The sequence below is a fragment of the Cupressus sempervirens genome, chromosome 1, assembly GCF_028749045.1.
Source record: "Cupressus sempervirens isolate cs-2001-9-10 chromosome 1, ASM2874904v1, whole genome shotgun sequence".
NCBI lineage: Eukaryota > Viridiplantae > Streptophyta > Pinopsida > Cupressales > Cupressaceae > Cupressus > Cupressus sempervirens.
The window spans coordinates 652,100,889-652,121,697 of NC_143118.1; the positions used below are offsets into that span (position 1 = coordinate 652,100,889).

The 20,809-nt window shown below is 36.8% G+C and overlaps 1 protein-coding gene across 3 annotated transcripts in view; it reads left to right on the plus strand.

The window, feature by feature from the left end:
* Positions 1-20,809, plus strand: part of GC6 (golgin Putative 6) — a 156,147-nt gene that overhangs the window by 63,681 nt on the left and 71,657 nt on the right. For all 3 annotated transcript variants that reach the window (XM_089786021.1, XM_089786018.1, XM_089786026.1), the window contains exons 9-10: positions 11,585-11,638; positions 11,784-11,879. In XM_089786021.1, the coding sequence (XP_089642147.1) occupies positions 11,585-11,638; positions 11,784-11,879 (150 nt within the window). The remainder of the gene's footprint in view (positions 1-11,584; positions 11,639-11,783; positions 11,880-20,809) is intronic.

Genomic DNA, 20,809 nt, shown 5'->3' on the forward strand with positions numbered 1-20,809 from the left:
TGTAAAATCTGAGTTTTATCTTAGCCTCCAAGGAAGAAATTTACTATGTGAGGGGACAAAATGCAATTGTATTTAGATTAAAATCTGATGATTTTCTCTGTGAGGGTCAATTTTTGCAAATATCCTTGCATTTTTCTCATTCATCAAACTGTATTAAATCTGATTGCAGAGGTGTTTGCAAAGGAAAAGCTTGGGTTTCAACACCATTTTAGTGGCATCAAAGGACTCTGTGTATTCTCAGACCAAGATCTGAAAATTTCTCTATATGGGGCATGATTTAATTGAATAAAATCATAGGAAATTCCAAGCTCTTAAACCTTTCCAAACTTGGTTGCGGATTGGTTGCAAGGCTAAAATCTGATTTAGAGGACAGATTTGAGGCATCAAAGGGGGCTGAAACTTGTAAGTTTTCAGAATAAGTCTGAAAATTTCATCATGAGGTTCGATTCTTTCGAAAAAATTCTGAGTTCATTCTTTGTCCTCAAGTCTAATGGATCTTTATTGCAAACTCATTGGAGAGTTTTAATGCCCATTCCAAGGCGAAGAGGGGTTTGAAGCAAATACTTATCTTCAGACTAAAGTTTGAAAATGCCTAGACGGGCGCTTTTTAGAAAAAATCCCATAATTCACCAACTTTCCAAATTATTATAAGAGCTATTGCTGAGTGTCGGGGTGATATTCTTGCACAAAAATACCCTGTTTGAGGGTTAAAATCATTTGGAAGAAGGTGAGTTCCAGAGGATGTTTTTCAGAAGTCTGAATTTGTCATATTGGTGAAGATGGATTTTATTGTCATGGCTGGTCTGTAATTTAATTTCTAATTCCTAATGTAACCGTAGATCATGATTTAAAATGAGTTTGGTGAGGTGTTATGTCTTCAGACTTGACTTACCATAGGCTTTCTCAGAAAATCAATAATTCTTTCTTTCATAGTAGGTTCTGATTTTTGTCATTTTAAAGGCCAAGTTTTTTCATTTTTATCATCCTAAGTCTAATTGAAATCCATATTCCATCTTTTGTCTATGAAGACAAAATTTTCCAAGTCCTTGAATTGGGCTGTTGATGAAATTGAAGGTCTCAGAGGTCTGAAATTCATCATTTTGTTTAAGTTTCTTAAAACCGTATTGATTTTGAGGTTCAAAAAGGGATATGGCAGAAGGAAAAGGTATAGTAGTGAGGAAAGTATTAATAATGAATCTAACCTGAACCCTTAATGATCTCCAAGTGGACGAAGACTGTGGATATAGACATAGAGCACCTAAACACAAGGAGAATGAAGAGAAGGATGTTTGGGACTAATGACCATTTACTTACAGTCATGGCATTCAACATAATGAAGAATGGCCTCTACCATGCAGGTGGATTTCCATCCCCAATTTAGTAGAAGAATTTATGGTGGAATGGCCAAGGATTTATGTTTTGGAGAGCAAGACAATCAAAATTAAAGAAAGAGTTTTGACATTCTTAAATGAGGAGACAGTAAGATAGACCTTTGAGATTCCATATCATCCAAGGATACAGATAAGGACTAAGGAAGAGGCTCAAGCATTGAATGAGAAGAAGCCTGAGGCATGCATGTATATTATCAATAAGAATTGGATTAACGAACGAAGTAAGCACCACTCCAAATTACCTAATTAACTTGTGAGGATTTTGGAGATGAGTATGATGAAATGATTTTCATGTTGAACAGGATCATGGGAAGACTCCAAGGGGCTTTCTTTCAAACTTGGATGTTTTGCTTCATGTGGAAGTGTGACATTTTCTATTATTGATCATGTAAGAGATGATGAGAATCACATTGATCCACACTATGATTTTAGGAAGATAAGCTAATCCATCCACCTAATTGGTCACGGATTGATGAGCTTACAAAATTAAGCATCTTGATGGGAGAGGTTGTAGACAGATCAAGAACATGGGTTGACAAATAGATAAATAGGTTAAGGAAGCAAGGTGTTACCCTCACGTACATAAAGATGTGAAATGAGGAGACTCCGTCAATAGGAGATGAAAGGACCTGTTGTGACCAATAGTCACATCATCGCCCAAGCCTAGGGCCCCTTTCTATTTTCGCCAGCTGTTTCCTTATTCTGTAAAGTGCATAAAATCTCCCACTTCAGAAAAATCCCGCTTTTCATGGGTCGCAGTTTTCAGGAAATGAAGAAATATTGTGATCAAGGAAAAATCCCTCATTCCTTGAAAATCCTGATGCGAAAATCGTGGAGCGCAAATCCAAGGAAGTCAAGGAAAAAACGAAATCCCTCATTCCTTCAAAATCCCGACAGAGTCAAATTCATAAGGCGCAAGTCTGAAGAAATGGAGGAATATTGGCATGAATCCTTAATTCCTTGAAAATTCCGCTCCAATAGATTTCAAGCACAAATTTAGGGATTGTAAAATTTTGTTTCTAATTCCTGCATTATTGTAGATTTGCACTCATCATAGAATTGAACGGGAGAATGGTAGAATATTTTATTTTTGTGAGTATGGTTCATGTTGCAAGGAAGGAGAAACGAGATTTCCATAATTGAGAAAACTTAAATATGCATAGGATAGTGAGGCACACCCTTGATTTTGTCCCACCACTAAAGAGGGGTCCAAAGCCCACAGGAGAACGAGAGAGTTGTGAAGCCCGTAACAAGCCCATCCAGGTTGCTTATTCCTTTACATTGACTAAACCCTTCTGTTTAGTAAAAATGTTTCCATCTCATGTCGGCAGAAATTGTTGGCTTAACTTGCCCAAAGGTATTGAAGAGCATCTGAAATTACCAAAAGCAACGTGGGTGGTGACCCTTTTGAATTCTGGCAATGAGGAATGGAAAGTGCGGTACAACTGGAGTGACACCAACCACTTAGGTTCTTATGGTGCATGATGGAAGCAATTTTGCGTTGGAAACAATCTCCACAGCGGGGACATTTGCATTTTGAGAGGGTAGACAAGGGCAATAGTAATATCGTTATTAAGCTGAGAGTACATATTTTTAGGGTTAATTCGGAAGATGGAATGAGCAATGATGGACTTGCGAAACCCACATCCCATTCCAACAAGAAGATGAAAGTTTCAAGGGTAGATCTCAGCACCAACTTGCCTGCAAAACGTGGTCAGCAAAAATAGGTGAAGTTCTTCAAGCAATCCCAAAAGCAGTTAGTAAGAGGCGGGATCTCCTCAAGAGGATTTCTATGCTGAGAGAATCGAAATCTACACTCAAGAAAATAATTGTTTTCAAGGAGTGAAGGAAATTTCATGCAGAGAAAAATCTACCAGTTTAGAAATCCCGCTTTTCATGGGTCGCAGTTTCCAGGGAATGAAGGAAGATTGTGATGAGAGAAAATTCCTTCACTCCATCAAAAAGCCAATTACACAATTTGAAAAAATGCAAATCCAAGGAAGTCGGGGAAAGAATAAAATCCTCCACTCCTTCAAAATCCCGACCCGCAAATCATGGAAAAGATCGCTTTGGACTACGGAATGTAGCTGTGGCAGAGAAATATTATCATTGAAGCAATAGACATCCAATAAAAAGCTGGAATATTGAAAATTTTGAGGAAAAATCCAAACTTTAAAGCAAGAGAGTGAAATTTCTTATGAAGTGAAAATTGGATTCAGAGGGGAAAAGCGAAAAAATAAATTTTCCTTCAGAAAAAGTTTTTTGGATTTACATTTAAAAAATTAAATATTAGTTTTACTAATATTTAATTTGATTTCTTTTGAATAATAATCCAAAAAAATAAAAATGGAGAAAAAGTTGCAAAAGAATTTGATTTTTTTTCATTTAAAAATGGAAGTTAATTGAATATTGATTTTTTTAAAATTGATATTTAATTAATAAAACTAAAAAAAAATCAAAATAGAAGAGTACTTAGCTTCATCATGAAGCTAAGAGCATAAAAAATAGTAACTTTTTGAATCAAACAGCAAAAAGTGACAAGTGGCACAAAAAATGGAAACCTTAATGGTTAAGTAAAGCAGCTGCCTAATTTTAGTCTGCAGCTTTAAAGGCATCTTTTTTGAAGGATGATTTATATAAGAAACCCTCTCATTCATTCAGGCTCACACAGAAATTTGAAGAGCAAATCAAGAATAGGAGTAAGATTTGAGGAGTTCAAGGGAACAGATTTTTTGAGAAATTTTTTGAAATTGTTGAGGAATTTTCTAGGAATTCACGACAGAAGATTTTGAATCCCATCAGAAAGGAATTTTCTTTGCAGTGAGTTGTGCGGAAGAGTTAAAAAAGTGAATCTTGAAAGAAGTATGGAAATTTTGGCGAAAATCCAAAATCTTTGTCTTATGGACAAGTTGTATCCGTTGTTTTTAAATACTTTCCTTACATAGTCTTATGTATGAACGTTTTCTGTTTTGCAGGAAAGGAAAATGGCAGAGCCCAGGGGAACAGGAGAAACGTGAGGACAACTGATAAAGAATGAAAGGAGAGGATTCTATCCTGAATCCAAAATTGTGTCAAAGTGGGCAGAAATCAGAGATACAAGCCTCGGCGGCCTTGATTTGAAAGATTTCAACCGGAGAATGCTCGGATACAATGACCATCAACCGACACACCTAGCCACAAGAATTGTGAGAAGTGGAATTTTTGCTGTAGCTGCTTTCCCTCCTTCTTTTCAGCATCCAGAATTGATCGTGGAATGTACTAAGCACTACAGTCCTAGAGACAGAACCATTTGGGATTCTGAACGAAATATTCTGGCAGATTTTTCTCCGACATCCATTTCTGAAGCATTTGGAATTCCTTCAAATCCAAGGATGGTTACAAAAACACAAGAGCAAGCACTGAGAATCTATACATCTGGAATCAATTTTTGTGAAGAAATAATCAACAAAAAATGGTTGAAAAAGAATAGACCGTATCATTCCAAGATTCCTAAAGAAATAGTATGGCTCGACTTGCAAAAGGAATATAGTGATATGGTCATGATGTTGAGTCGCATATTTGGCATGCCTTATTCTTATAGGTTTGAATCTTGGATGTGGTATTTTGTTGAGCAAGTAATGGAGGAAGGCGACAGACTAGATTGGGCTGGGCTCATAAGTGATAACCTAAATGAACAGTTGATGAATCTAGAACATACAAGGAAATTTTACATGAGCTCTTATGTCATCTACATGCTAGCACGGAGGACAAATTATGATGGACTACGATGCAAAGGACCAATTGGAAGCGGAAGCCAACACCTCAAAGTCCATGAATGTTACCCGCAGTTGCATTTGTATTCAAAGGAGGATTACATGAAAGTTAATGATATATTTTCCATGCGAATAGTAAGAACACTGCAAAAGAGGCCACATATAAGAATGTCAATAGGTGCAATGAAATTGGTTGAGGAATATGGCGCCTGGTTCATTCAGTTTCCTACCTTTTCATATATCCGAGTTCAAGGATTCTCCACAGAACCATACAAACTTCCCAGGTATCCAACGGACAAGATGGTCTTGTTAGAGCTTACTCGACAACTTACAACCTATGACAAGATTCAGAAAGGGAAGAAGAAGTTGGGATTGCAGTTTCCAATCTCCATACGAGAAGGGAAAACTGAAGTATGCCCATGTCTAAAAGCTGCAGAGAAATCATCAGATGAGCTCCACTTCTTCCGCCTTCCGCTTTATCCAAAGAGGAATGATTTTGATCCTTACAACAAGATCTCATTAGTAGGAGGATCAAATTACCAACACAAAGTTCACCTTGAAGACTTTTGGGCAAATGCAGCAGATGAGAACGAGATTAGAAAAAGATTGCATTCAAGACTACCATTGAACATTATTAGAACATGCAACATATTCAAGGTTCCTGATCAAATGGAGGAGGACCCAAACGTGATGCGAAAAGGATTCAATCCAGAAATGATAACTCAACCATTTGATTGGAAGAAGAAAGAAATTACAGATCTTGAAGCCCTTTCAAAACCAGTCTTAGATTTTACAAAGTGGTGGATCGAGCATAAGCTTAAAAAATTAGTCGCACTAGCAAATGGATTCACATATAGGTTGCTTGGCCATAGACCACTTAGGGATGAAAGATCAAGACAAATATCTGAAGGGACTATTGAAGAAAGGGGAACTCCATCCAAAGATGTAGGAACCAAGAAAGGGAAGGAGGTACCTCGAGAAAAGCGCCCTAGGATTGAGGAAGTCATCCGAGAACCTCAAAATAAGAAGCAGAAACATGGAGATGCTCCCTCTTCTCCGAGTCGAACTCCAAGTGTCCAAGAGATAGAAACTTTTGAAAGGCAGGATGTAGGGACAAGTATAAGGAGATTCGATCAAGAAGAGAATTTGGATAGGCCAACTCATGATAGGTTGAGTATAAATGCTTATGAAAAATCCATGCAAGAAAGAGGGAGAGATCAAGATATTGCTACGGAAGAAAGTCTTGCTACGATCTTAGAGCGAGAAATGAGTAATGATGGAGATGACCCACTAGAGGAAGAAATTCCAGGAGTAGCAAATACATCTTCCAAGTACTGAGGCCATAGTTCTTGAGGTTACGATGGATAGGCTAGGAGGTGAAGAGGAGATTGATGTTCGAGTAGTCCAAAGGGAAGAACAATTGGTAATTCCAGGGGACCAAAGTATACCCATTCCAGAATGGTTGAGGCAACGAATTCATTTGCGTCAACAAAGGGAGGTTGATCCAGCAATTGAATTACAGGAAATTTTGGACCGATCAAACCGATCAGAAGAACAAGGGAAAGCAAAAAGATATACTAAATTCATCAGAGGAGAATTGGGATCCAGACTCTTACAGATTGCGACTCCCACAGTTGACAAAGGGAAAAATCAGATTGCTCCAGATGAATACCATGTTACAGAAGTAAATCTTGGTCGGGCCTCCCGAGAGCAAATATTAGAAGAATTTGATGACTCCACACAGGCTTTGAAGGATAGGTTGAAGAAAGTCGAAGAAGGGTATGAAAAGCAGAAAAGAGAAATTCGGGCCTTATGTCAGTACATCAATAACTTGCCTCATCCAGTAAGAGAGGAAGGTCCATCATTTGTCTCTCCAACAGGCGTTTCTAGTGAAGTGGTAGGTGATATTGATAGAATCAAGCGGATTGCTCAGGGTGCAAAGATTTGGATCGAAGGAATTCAGGAGGTAGCCTTCAAACATGCAGAAGAGTTAGTGCAAGTGCACAATAGGGCATTGGCTGCAATCTCTAGGATCCAGTGCATGGAGGAATCATGGGTGGATGAGCATATTTACCAAGAAGAGGTGATTGCCGACATTCAGAGTCTGATGGATACCCCAAAGCAAGAATTAATTGATGGTCGAGTTATCAGCGAGGGGGATGTCTATGATTTTATTCGATGGTACAGTGCAGTGATCATGGCTAAGGAAATGTTTGAGAGCTTTGCTAGGGAATCTAGTCGATGAAAGAAGATTGTTGATAACATCAAGCAAGGAATATCAAATGCGGTTGCATCTTTGTTATCACAGAGATTGTTGGAAGAAGAAATGACAATTGATAATCTGAAAGTCAAGTTAGAGGAATTCTTTCAGCTAAACGTATATGGAAGAGATGATTTTGAGAACTTCTCCATCTTCTCAAATACAATGCACACTACTAAGGACTTGATACCAGATTGGGATGAAAGCTTGGGAAAAGCAGAAAGAGCAATTGCAGTTCTGGAATTCAAGCAAGAATCTGCACCAAGCATCAGTACAGAGGAGTTGGAAACAGTATTAGATCGATTTCGATCTTTCAGGCGAAAGAATCAAGGATAGATGCATTAAATGCATAGTGGGTGTGTATAAGGATCATTTATTACACTCCACTCCTTCTTACATGAGCATGCATAGTGGGCATTTATTACCCACTATAGTAGTGGATTCCTTGTGGCATTAATGTAGATTCCTTTCCATTGCCCTAACCCTAATTAGGGTTGATGTGGCAAGATCTTGGCCATCGGTTATTGTGATCATCCGGGCCACCCATTGTAATCAAGGACCTATATAAAGGCCTCATTTCTCATTTGTAAAGGGGAGATTTTTATGAGATTGTTGCTATGAGTTACTGAGATAATAAAGTTTTCATTGGAGTTTGGTGAATACTTGACGTGTCTTAGTGCTTGCTTGTTCTCCTAAAATTTCTTCAAGTAGATGAAGTTTAGCATAGTCAATGTGTGGTGATTACAATGGAGAATATGATGGTGTATTGATGAATTCCTTTGGTTCATACTTTTGACGTTCTAGTGATTCTAATTCGTTGTGTAAAGTTAGCCTGAACCTCTTTCATGCATATGCTCAACTTCTATCATTTGTATACATTGTTCTTTATGATGGTGTATGCGGTGATATGAAAATCTTTGGCATAACCCTTGAAGATTGCATTGGTTCATGCTTAGTTGTAGTATAACTTGGCGACGCTGAATTCAGTAAATTGAGGAATTTGTCCACTAGAATACTATTTGTTGTTATCACTACCGTTAGCATTAGAATAGAATTCCTGAACCCCATCCTATTTAATTTCTGCATATTCTGTGGAAAATCCAAAAAAAAATCCAAAAAAAGTGCTTCATTGCAAAACCTTAAGATAGCTCCCACATCCAGTATGGCTTGAAATGAATATGAATAAACACGTAAGGCCCCTTGTGATCATCAACAAATCACATCAACCACCGATCTTATCCACAGTCAAGACCTGGCATTAAAGGAACCTTGAAGTCATTGTATGATCTTCTAGCAATCTTAGCATACACAAGACTTTATTCAAGAGAGGATAAGATATTTCGGTATTTTGTTCTACTGTTTGGTGAGTCATAAAACACACATCAACAGGACCCTTAGTAATTTAGGAGTATACAATTAGGATGAAGGACACATCTCAAAGAAAAGGGATAGTGTGGTAGCAGCAAGTGAAATAACTATTAGTAAGAAATTTGGAAGTATAAGGTACAAGATCACTACATCTAGTCGCACTACTAGTTCTTCATCAATAAGGGAAGTGCTATAAGGTTTTCACACCATTTCCTCATTGCAAATGGGGTGCCCCACTTTTTGCTTTAGTAGTAAGAGTGGTGCTCTTAGGAGGTGGTATTAGGTAGTCTTGGTGGATATGTATGAAAGTTGGGCTAAGCTAGTCAAGGAACTGAGATTGGAATCAAGGGATTTGTGATGAGATGAGTTAAAACCTTTTGAAAAACCTTTTTCTAGCTTTAATTTGACCTTAGAAAGATAGGAAAGGTTATGGGAGGAAATACTATTGAAGGTGTGTTGAATCATAAAATTTGACTGATTCTGGATTTTTTTGGAAACTTCCAAAATCTAGAATCTTTATTATAACTCCTATGAAGCTTGAACCGATCTCAAACATCTTGACAATATTTATATAAAATATAACTTAAAGTAATACTTTAATGTTATATTTTATATAAAGCCTTTCACCCTTTGAGCTAAAAATTGACTATAAGTCTAGATGAAGAAAGTATAAGGGTGGCGGAATTCCTCCCAGCCCAGGAATTCTGACCTAAGAATTCCCTCTATTCCTAAAACTTCCTTCAAAGAGAAATGCCAAACTCTTAATGAGGTCAAATACCCAAGTTGGGGGATTCAGAAATTGATGATCAAGGCAATCGAAATGATTAAATTGTGAAGGTAGGAGTGAAGTTTTGAAGCATGGAAGATGGCAGAATCCCTCTTAGCCCAGGAATTCCGTCCATAATTATTCCTCAACTTTTGAAATCTTTTCAAATCAAACACCCGAGTTGTGAGGATAAAAGTTGGAGATTACGAGGTTGAAAATAATTATCAATTTTTTTGAGCAAGAAAAGGCATGAGAGATGGTGGAATCCCTCTCATCCAAGGAATTCCACCCATGATTATTCCACTCTCGTCAAGATGTCTGCCCCAATAATGGACAAGTTTTGAAAAAAATACGATTTCCAAGCGATGAAGGTAAAAGTTGATGATTAAGGGAATGCATATGGGTTTTGAAGAAGAAACAGATCTTGGCAGAATTCCTCTTTTCCAAGGAATTCCTCCCCATGAATTTCCTCAAAATTTCAAATATCCACCCCCTTTAGTATGAGTTTTTCTTGTAAAACTAATTAGTTCAACAATTTGGTGAGGGTAATAGCAAGAAAATGAAGTTGAAACTTTGTGAAATCTTGAGAGCTAAGGTTTTTGGAAAAGAACTAAAGAATTTAGTAATTTACCGACAAAACCAGGCCTTTAGGAGGGGCAAAATTTTCCAAAGAAGAGGAAGAGGCCAAACATGCACAATTGAGAGAGATAACAAGGTGATTTCTCCTTTTACCCCTTCACCAATGGACAGTCAAGTAATTGAGGATAATTTGAAGCCAATATGAGAGATAGTGGAATTCCTGTCATCCTCCACCTAGGATTATTCTCTAGTTTTCCTCTGATTGCTCATCAGAAAAGGTGCCCAAAACGCAAAATTTTAATCTCAGATTCTTTTTTCAAGGCAAATTGACAATTTTAATCAGTCAAGAAATCAAATTTATGGGGAGAGAATTGATCTACCAAAATAGACAAAGAGCCGGGGCAAAAATGACGATTATCAAAATAAAAGAAGCAAAGGCAAACTTAATCCTCCCCCCCCCCACCATCAGGTCGGCCTAGCAGGATTTGAAAAAAAATGAAAACAAATTATTTTATTTGTCTAAGGAAGGCCAAGAATGCCTTTACATAAGGTGTACTCTTCCAAGTAGACAATTGCCTATTTAAGGAGGCTGATGAGCATTCGTTTCAAGCATCAAGTAAAACAAATTTCCATCTGTTCCTGAGCAGCAAGAATCTCAATAAGGCAGTGAAATACCACTGGAAGGAAAGAGAAGCAGCAGCTTACCTTGGAGGGGAGGCAAGAGATTGATTGTAAGGCAGCAATTTTGCAAGCAAGGGCAGAATCATATCTCTGCAAAGAAAGAATCATATCAGATTGAAAGAAGATCAAGCAGAGTTAATTCAGATAAATCATATTGAAAATAATTAGAAATACCTCTATATATAATCTGATCAAAATTTCTAACAATTCACAGATTGACGCTGGATATTTTGTGGAGTAGGAATTACTGTTTCAAGGTTACTGTCTTTTTAAACCTTTTTAAAGTTTTTTTGTAATATTCACTGTTGTAACAAAGTTATGACTGTTCCTAATGACTGGTAGGGTATCAACGTCAAGGATACTATTTCCCCAATTCAACTATTCTACCAACTTCTATGCCCTCTAACTTTGTTGTGTGGTAAAGAAAATTGGAGGCTGACCCTCTTACTTACTATCTCGAAATTCATTTAAGTGTTTTTTGTGCACCATATGAATTTATTGTCTTGTACAATGACTTCAATTTTGTTCAAGCTTTTCAACCATCTTCATCATTGTTAATGATAAGTTGAAGACCAGTCAATATGGTCTAGACTTATTTCTTTCTATTTGGACTTTGCTTTTGTGCAGGTCTTACAAGTATCATCTTCTTTCTTGTGTGAACACTTTTTCTTAGAAAATAAAATTGCTTTGCGACTTCACATTCATACATCATTACTTTTGGTTCACATTAGACTCTGAACAGTTCCAATCCTGTTACTGATCAATGGTTGTTGCATTGATTATGTAGGTTATAAGGAATGAAGCCTTATTACTTCTGACCTTTCTGACTCGTGATGCTGAGGTATGTAAATAGTTATGATTCACAAAATATAACCTAACATTTAATGCTAGATGGCAGTTTATTTGAGAATGTTGCACGCTAGATGATATAATTTATTGTCATCTCTATGGTCTTACATTTTAAATTTGAGTTGCTTACATAACAGGAAATTCAGAAGATAGTTGTTTTTGAAGGTGCTTTTGAGAAAATCTTTAACATCATCAAAGAGGAGGGTGGCTCTGAAGGTGGGATTGTTGTGCAGGTATCTTTCTGATCCACAATTTATATATTTTAGTTGTATGTGATAGAATAAACCAATAACACAAAAGTTGGTTTTCACAATCTTTGAGCTGTGAATGAACCACAACTATTCTGCACCTTTGATTCAGCCTACTAACCAGTCTGATTCCTAGATAGCCATCAGGTTCTATCAGGCTGCAGCAGAGCAAGAAGTGATGCTCTATGTTAAATGGCATATCAATGTGTAACATCCAAAATTCTATTAATATTACAAAATAAAAACAAACTTTATTTATCAAACATGAAATTGAATGTCAACTGAGCTTTCAATTTCCTACGAGCATGGAAGTATGATAGTTAACAATCAATTAAGATACTAACTGCTTTCACATGAAATGGAAATATAACTGCCTGCTTTCATTACAATTGAATATTTTTCTACGATTCATTCAAGGATAAATGAAAACTGAAATTTCGATCAAAGTAATAACTTAACTGAACCTGATTCATGATGTTTCCTTTTGCTTGTCTTGTCTGTGTTTTGTCCTCCATGGGCGATAGAGTATCATTGGGGGTTTTTACCGCCCAACCATGGATCTTTCAATTATGGTTATCTGTCACCCGAACAACTTCCGGAGGAATTAGACATCCCTTCCTAGGGGTACATGAGCATGGTGTCCATTTTCTTGCCATCCGAGACTTGGTGTAGAACCCATAATCATCATATTCGGTCAACGTAAGACATCCCTGTCTAATAAGTGACCTTTCTAGCTAGATGCTTCACTATTGGTTCTAGTGATTGACATGTACTATCTATAGGATAGTACCACTTAGGCCAAGGCTTAAAGAAAATACTAGCACATACCCTGTGCAGTCAATGTCTCCATCAATACCATTCCATGGACCTCTTGGCCCAAAGGTTCAGATAATCCCATCCCGATGGCATCACATCAACCCTCACAACACAAGTTTTACTAAGATTCTACCTGTCTGGGCTCACATCTAATCTTTTGACATTCTTGTTAAATACCCATCTCTTTAGATTGGCTTCACCTAGGGCAGAAATCTAGAGCTAGCACAGAACATTGCCATATATCCCAGAGACTTATTAATTCTCAGTAAAAGAATTTCAGTTTTGAGTCACGCGTTTAATTATTGAAATGAACTCATGACTTATCAGCAGAACATATTTAACAAACTTCCATACTCTTAAAACGGAGACAGGATTTAAATCTGTCATATGCAACTTTTCTTAGTCCTATTCTTTGTGTATTCATAATGCATTTACAATAATAATTATGATGATGCAGAAATTCTTTTTGTATTGTGTAAACAGATAAAAGATCAATCTGCCTCCAGTGCATAGCTTTTTCTATTATCAGTAAATGAGAATGCAAATCCACACCATTGTTTCCACATTCAAAGCTCATGAAGTGCAGGGATATAAATTGAACTGCTATGTTTCTTTTAATTCAAAAATCATATCATGATACATACAGTCAATGATATATTTTCAAATATATCCATGCAGAAGATCAAGAATGTCTGCCACCATTTGCAGTCATTCTTGCTGAACCAAATGGCTATATTTGACATTAATAAAGTAGACATTTTACATACCTATATTTGACAAAATTAAAGTAAACATTTTACATACGACATTAAGTTCATTCCAATTTAATCTTACAAAAGCAGCCATCGATGCTACAGTGCATTTGTTTTCTATTTGCAAATTAAAAACATATTTAGAGGAATGAACAAGAATACAAAGACGTGCTTGCAAATTAATTTGATGCAAGATGGAAGGTGTCATCCGTCACAGAGATCTAAGAATAAGCTCCAAATGTGTGTATGCTACAGGAAAGAGCTAAAACAATGCACAAAGATCACAGATCAGAGAGATAGTTGCATGATAAGACTATACCTAGGCACGTTGATCGCAGAACGAAGCAAAGCTTCTCGTAAGTAGAGAATTGAGTAGTCCAAAATAGTACATCCCCTGCCTAAAGAGAAAAATGAAAACCATACAAGAATTGAATGTAGGCAAGAAGTAACTCCTTGCCATGGGGAGTTACTCTTGCCACCTTTCAAAATTGCTGGCAAGGTAACTTGCAATCATAGGAAAAGATAGAAACATGCCCCCCAATTCAATGGGTGATCTCAAGTAATAATTTTTCAACATAAAAGAGTGGCATTCAAACTTATATAAATCGGAGATGATTATAGTATTCCTTAAGCCTAGAGACTAACTATTCAAACTAGACAGCAAAACATGTCTACCCCAAACCTCAACAATTAACAACGATCAGGGTTCTATCTTCGATGGCATTCTCAACTTTTACTATTTGCTTGTCTGCTCATATGCTGATGATACTCTTTCCCCACTTATGAGATGATTTTCCTCGTAGATCTATCAACAGTGATGAACTGCATATCCGTGCTATTGTAATAAACTCAATTTCTAAACTATCATAAATTTGCATCAACAATTCATTTTCTATTTTCCATAAATGAAGATTCACTTCCTTCTATGATGAACTATATGTTAGAATCCGCACAAAATTAACAAAATGTACATTTCTATTCATTAGAAAAAAAATATAACAGAATTCAACTGAAATCCATTGAACAATCATAGTCACATTTTAGTGGAAGTAGTTATTATAGTTATAAAATAATAAGGTCACTAGGTAGGGATAATAAAACAAAATTTAACCTAGTTTGATAGATGAACTCAAAAATGTTCAAAACAGATGGAAAAATCTCTGAATGATCTCATCTTAATCTTCCCAAGTAGCACTGTCTTCCCCATATCGGTACCATTGGACATTATATTGGTTCATGCGAGTTCCCAATGCTGCAAAGAGTGTTTGTCAAAATCTCGTTGTTATCCTTGTATCTTTGTCCGAGGTGGTTTTCCTCAGGCATATTGTGTAGTTAGAGATTTTCTTGTACAAATTTCCTGGCCAAGGTAGGAGCTCCATCAGTCAGATTTCCGAGTATGAAATGAGCTACTTTAATCAATTAATCTACCACCACTAGAGTTGTGTTGTGTATTCCTAGACCTAGGAAGGACTTGAACAAGATCCATGTTTATTATCTGCCAATTCCAATCTAGAACGACAATGGGGTTGAAGTAAACCTATTGGGTGTTGGTACTCAGCTTTAACTCTTTAATATTCAAGCTTGATGGCATAAACTTGGTGACATCATTTATCATTCCCTTTCAAAATTACAAGGGTTTAAGGTCAGCCAACATTTTGGTAGCACTGGGATGCCTTGAATAGGGTAAGAAATGAGTGTCCATAAGTACAAGTCTTCTTAACTCAAAAAGAGTTGGTATGTAAATGCTCGCTTTATATGTCAATCATATCTAGAGTCCTAAGGATCCTTTTGTAATGCTGCTTTGACCTGGTTGTAGTATTCATCCCGTTCTAAATTTTGAAGAATTTGGGTTCTAAAATCAGTACCAATTGTTGTCAATGCTAAGATATGTCCTATGTGGCTTAATGCATCAGTGACTTTGTTTTCCTTTCCTTAATATAACTATTTTTTAAGTCATAGTCTGAAATTAGTACCAACCACCTCTGTCAAACATTCAAGTTGGGTTGAGAGAAAATGTAGTTTAAGCCTTGATGATCTGACCTTAGTTCAAAGGGTTTTCCCAAAAGGTAATGCCTTCAAACTCGTGCATGAAAAATAACTGCTAATTCTTGATTGTGGGATGCATAGTTTTGCTTGTAGTTCCTTTATTTCCTTGACTCGTAGTCTTGCATCAATACCCCTCTGAAACCTTCTCAGGAGGCATCAGTGACTACAACAAATTGTTGTGCTGGATCAAGGACCTTGAGTATAGGTGTTGTGTTCAATTTCTCCTTTTAATACTCAAAGGCATTTTGAGACCTATCAGTCCATTCAAATCTTTTGCCTTTTCTTTGAAGAGAGGTAATTGAGCATGCAATACGGGAGAATTTCATCATAAATTTTTGGTAATATCTTGTTAGCCCCATGAAACTTTTTACTTTGTGTACATTTTGGGGAATATGCCATTCTATTACAGCTTTAATCTTGCTTGGGTCAACTACAATACCCTCTGTTGAAATGATGTGTCTCAAATACTGCATCTCCCTTTGGAAAAATGTACATTTCGACAACTTCCCATATAATTTTTGTTCCTAAACTGATGAAGGATGATTTTTAGATGTTGATGGTGTTCCTCTTTATTTTTGGAATAAATGAAGATGCCATTGAGAAATACTAGGAAAAATTTATCCAAACAATCCTAAAATTTATTGTTCATTAGATTCATGAAGCTAGCTCAAGCATTATTGAGTCCAATAGGTAATACAGTAAATTAATAATTACCATAACAAGTCTGTAATGCTGTTTTATAGATATCCTCTTTTAATCTCAATTGGTAATAACCCGACTATAGATCTATCTTGGAAAAGACTGCCCCCCCCTCTCATTGATCAAACAAATCTTCTATCCTGGGTAATAGGTGTCTATTCTTAATGGTGACCTTATTCAACACCTTATAATCAATGCAGAGGCAAAGATTTCCATCTTTCTTCCTCACAAATATCACGGGCTCTCCTTGGGTCTAATCAGTCCCTTTGTTCCTTAAGTCTTGTTAGATCGACTATGGACATCCTGTAGGGGGACCTTAGATAGGTTCATTTTTGAGCATCAGATCAATGGAGAAGTCAAATACTCACTTAGGAGGTGATCCCTGTAGTTCTTATGGGAATAAATCTTGAAAAATCCTATAGGAAAGGGCATTTCTCTTTAATTGATATGTCAAAATATGATCTACTAACATGAGCTATCATCCTATAAAGCATATTATCATCGTGAGAAACATTTCTTTTGGTTCTCCTGCCTTTTCCATCCTAACTGCAAAGATCTGACCTGTGCTCTTCTTCTTTTTTTAAAGCCGCATAGCCGAAATTTATCACACTTGAATTTTTTGGCTTATGCCTTGAACGATGACCATGATTTCCTTTATCATCCAAACACTCCACTTATTGGGTGAAACAATCTACTTTGCTCAATGTCTCTATAACCAATTCATCCCAAGAATCATGTCATATGACCTTAAAGGAGCTACATATAAATTAACTTCGATAGGAAACTCAGTAGTTCAACCATGGTTTCAAACAAACACTTCTCTACCATAACCTTGAACTGATTAGTGTACTCGACTGACCTAGACTTTTCTAAAACTCCTGCTTGGTAATTTTATTCAGTATTCTAGGAGATATAAAACATTTTGTTGCTCTTGTGTCAATAAGTATGGAAATTGAATTGCCATAGAGAGTACCTATAGTTTCTAGGGGTGTGATTCGCTAAGCGACTTGCCTTTTATCTACATTGCATGAATTCTTTGTTTGAATGCAGTCTGTTCTGGTGGTAAAGGATTCCTCTGGGTTTGGTGTTGAGGCATCTTTGTTTGGCACAAATTAGCATAGTGGTCCCCACCACAAGTAAAACATTCTCCTACGAGTTCTTACTTTTCAGGGTTTCTAGAAGCCGCATTACCATCCTTTTGATATTCATTTCGCCCTCTCTTGTCCTTCTTGAAGTATGAGTTATTACGCTTTGATCCTTTTCTTTTAAAGGACTGAGAATTTTGTTTCCATCCAAAATTCTTCTTCCCTCAGACTCTAGCAGTGTCACCATCCTTGACTTCTTGTTCTTGATGTACTGCTCTCTCACAAGCTTCGTCTGCAGTGCAAGGTACCAAAACATTTACAAGTCCTCAAATGCGATGGTTGAAACTTGAGCCCCATGATAAATTCTCGCACACAGAAATTTTCATCTGCTTGGTATTGCAAACATACTTCAGAATTCTAGCAAATTTATCCCAATACTCATGAACTAACATGCTTCCTTGCATTAAGTCTTGAAACTCTTTCAATTTTTTATCATGGAACAACTGGGGTAGCCACCTCTACCTTAAAGTCTTGACAAACTGTTCCCTTGTAACCTTGGTTATTTTTAGCTTATGTTCCATTCTGTTATTCCTTGGCCACGTGGTAGCCTCTCCAACCAGCTGAAATGTCCTCCAGCTGGGCTTAGATCTTTTGAGTAATGGCATTCCTAGACATGGATCCTGAAAATTTTAGGGCTTTTACTTTTCTCGTGTCAGAGGACAAATCCTTAGCCAGCTGCTGCCAGTGTTCTTCGGCTTCATCTGAATCTTCGGAAGAATCCCTATGCGGTTCACTTTGTTAAGTGTGTTTAGAGTGGTGAGTCCTGACTCTTGACTGAGACTCTTGCTCATCTTTTGGAGGCCTAGGTGGTCCATCTACCTTCCATATTAAACTAAGAATACGATCCAAGTGTCAATTATCATCTTAAGAAATTGATGTAGTTTTTCTACAGGTTTATCGGCATCTTAGTTTTCCACAAGAGGACACATAGGACTTATTATGAACTCAATTTTCCATTTCTTTATCACCAATACAAAAATACAATAAAACATGAAACACACACACAGGCTACAAAGTTTTTCATTTGTTTCGACATAGATTGATTATATCAATTTTATTTTTCAATAGTGATTGTCAAACTTGGAAAGGATAAGACAATATCCTGGGGTAGGCACTCTACGGTCAGAGGGTTTACTAGAGCCCTCACTCTCAATTGGGGGATACATAGACTTGATTTCCTTAGTGTTTTCTACTGGTTTCTCAGAGTCTTCCTTATCCGAAGATGACCATCTATATCTTCTTTTACAGACACGACAAATGTAATAAGCTAAAGTCTTATGCCTTTCAATTGGTCCACCTTAGAGATGTCATATCTGGCGTGAACTATTCATAGCACTATAGGGGGATCTCGTACCCTACAATGAGAGGTTTGTCAGATCCACATATTGTGATTCACTGACGATGGGTTTTAGTTTTCCACAGTTGAAGGAAATGAGCCCCTAACTCCAATGTGGAATCCAATAGCTCTGATAACATGTGTAACATCCAAAATTCTATTAACATAATAAAATAAAAATAAACTTCAATAACGGAACACTGATGATGGGTTTTAGTTTTCTACTGTTGAAGGAAATGAGCCCCTAGCTCCAATGTGGAACCCAATAGCTCCGGTAACATGTGTAACATCCAAAATTCTATTACCATAATAAAATAAAGATAAACTTTAATAATGGAACATGAAAATTGAATTTCAACTGAATTTTCAATTTCTTACGAGTATTGAAAGTTAACTAGGGGTTTCTACCACCCAACCATGGATATTTTTATCCTGACTATCTGTCACCCGCAGAACTTCCCAAGGACATAGCTGAACCCTTTCCAGGGGTACACGAGGACGGTATCCATTTTCTTGCCATCTAAGACATGGTGTAGAACTCACAATCATCGTATCCAGTCAACCTAAGACATTCTTGCCTAATAGGTGACCTTCCTAGCTAGATTTTGCACTAGAAGTTCAAGTGTCTGACATGTACTATCTATAGGAGAGTACCACCTTGGGCAAGGTATTAAAAGAAATTCAAGCACTTACATTGTGCAATCAATGTCGCCACCATTCTCAATCTTCTAGCTTGAGGGTTCGAATAATCCTATCCTGCTGACATATCCTGCTGACATCGACCCTCACAGATTACACAAGTTTTACAAAGGTTCTCCATCCCTGGGCTCACATATAAGCTTCTGACATTCTTGTTAATACTTATCTCTTTTTAGATTGGATTCACCTAGGGCAGACATTTAGAGCTAATATAGAACATTTCTACATATCCCTGAGACTTGGTATTAATTTCATTAAGAAAATTTCAGTTCCGAGTCAAGCCTTCAGGTATTGAAATGAGCTAATGACTTATTATGAGCAAAACAGATTAGACAAACTTCCATACTATTAAAACAGAGACAAAAATTAAATCCGACTCATGTAACCTTTCTCAGTCCTCTTGTTTCGTGCATTCATAATGCATTTACAATAATACCGATGATGATGCATAACTTCTTTTCATATTGTTTTCTACAGGTCAAGATAGATATGTCTCCAGATAAATAGATAAGAGTGCAGATCCATAACAGTCTTTCCACATTCAAGCTCATTACATGCAGGGATATAAATGAACTACTATGTTCCTTATTATTGAAAAGTCATGCCGTGTTACATATATTCTGTGATATATTTTCAAATATAACCATAAGGATAATCAAGAATGTCTTCCACCATTTGCAATAATTCTTGCTGACTTGAATGGCTATATTCAACATAAATAAATTAGCAATTTTACAGATGACATTAAAATCATTCCAATTTAATCTTACAAAAGCAGCTATTGACACCACAGTGCATTTGTTTTCCATTTGCAAAGGTAATAAATATTTAGAGACAGAAGAATTGAAAAGAGGTGCCTACAAATTAATTCGATGCAAGGCGGAAGGCATTAGCTTTCACAGAGTTCTTAATATAAGCTCCGAATGTATTTACGCTACAGAACAGAGCCAAAGCAATGCACAAAGATCACAAAGAAGAGACTCACAGGACATAACTATTCACAAGCACATTGATCACAGAATGAAGCAAAACTCCTCATAAGCACATAATAAAATAGTCCAAAGTAGTATATCCTCTGCCCAGAGAGAAAAGAAAACCAAGCAAGAATCTAATGTTCTTTCTAGAGTTTAGCCTTTCATAAGATAGGTGTCAGGGAGTAACTCCTTGCTGCTGGAGCTATTTTTAATCATGCAAAAAGATAAAAACATGCCTCTTGATCAAACAAGTGAGCCCAAGTAATAATATTTCAACATGAAAGAGGGGAGGGAGGAGCGGGTGAGTCAGTTATAACAAATACTTAAAGCAATCAGAAACTTATAACAAATATGAACATGAAAGCACAAAAACGTCAAACATCATGAACACCAAAATTTACGTGGAAACCCAAAATAGAAAAAACCATGCAGAAACTAATTCATGTGA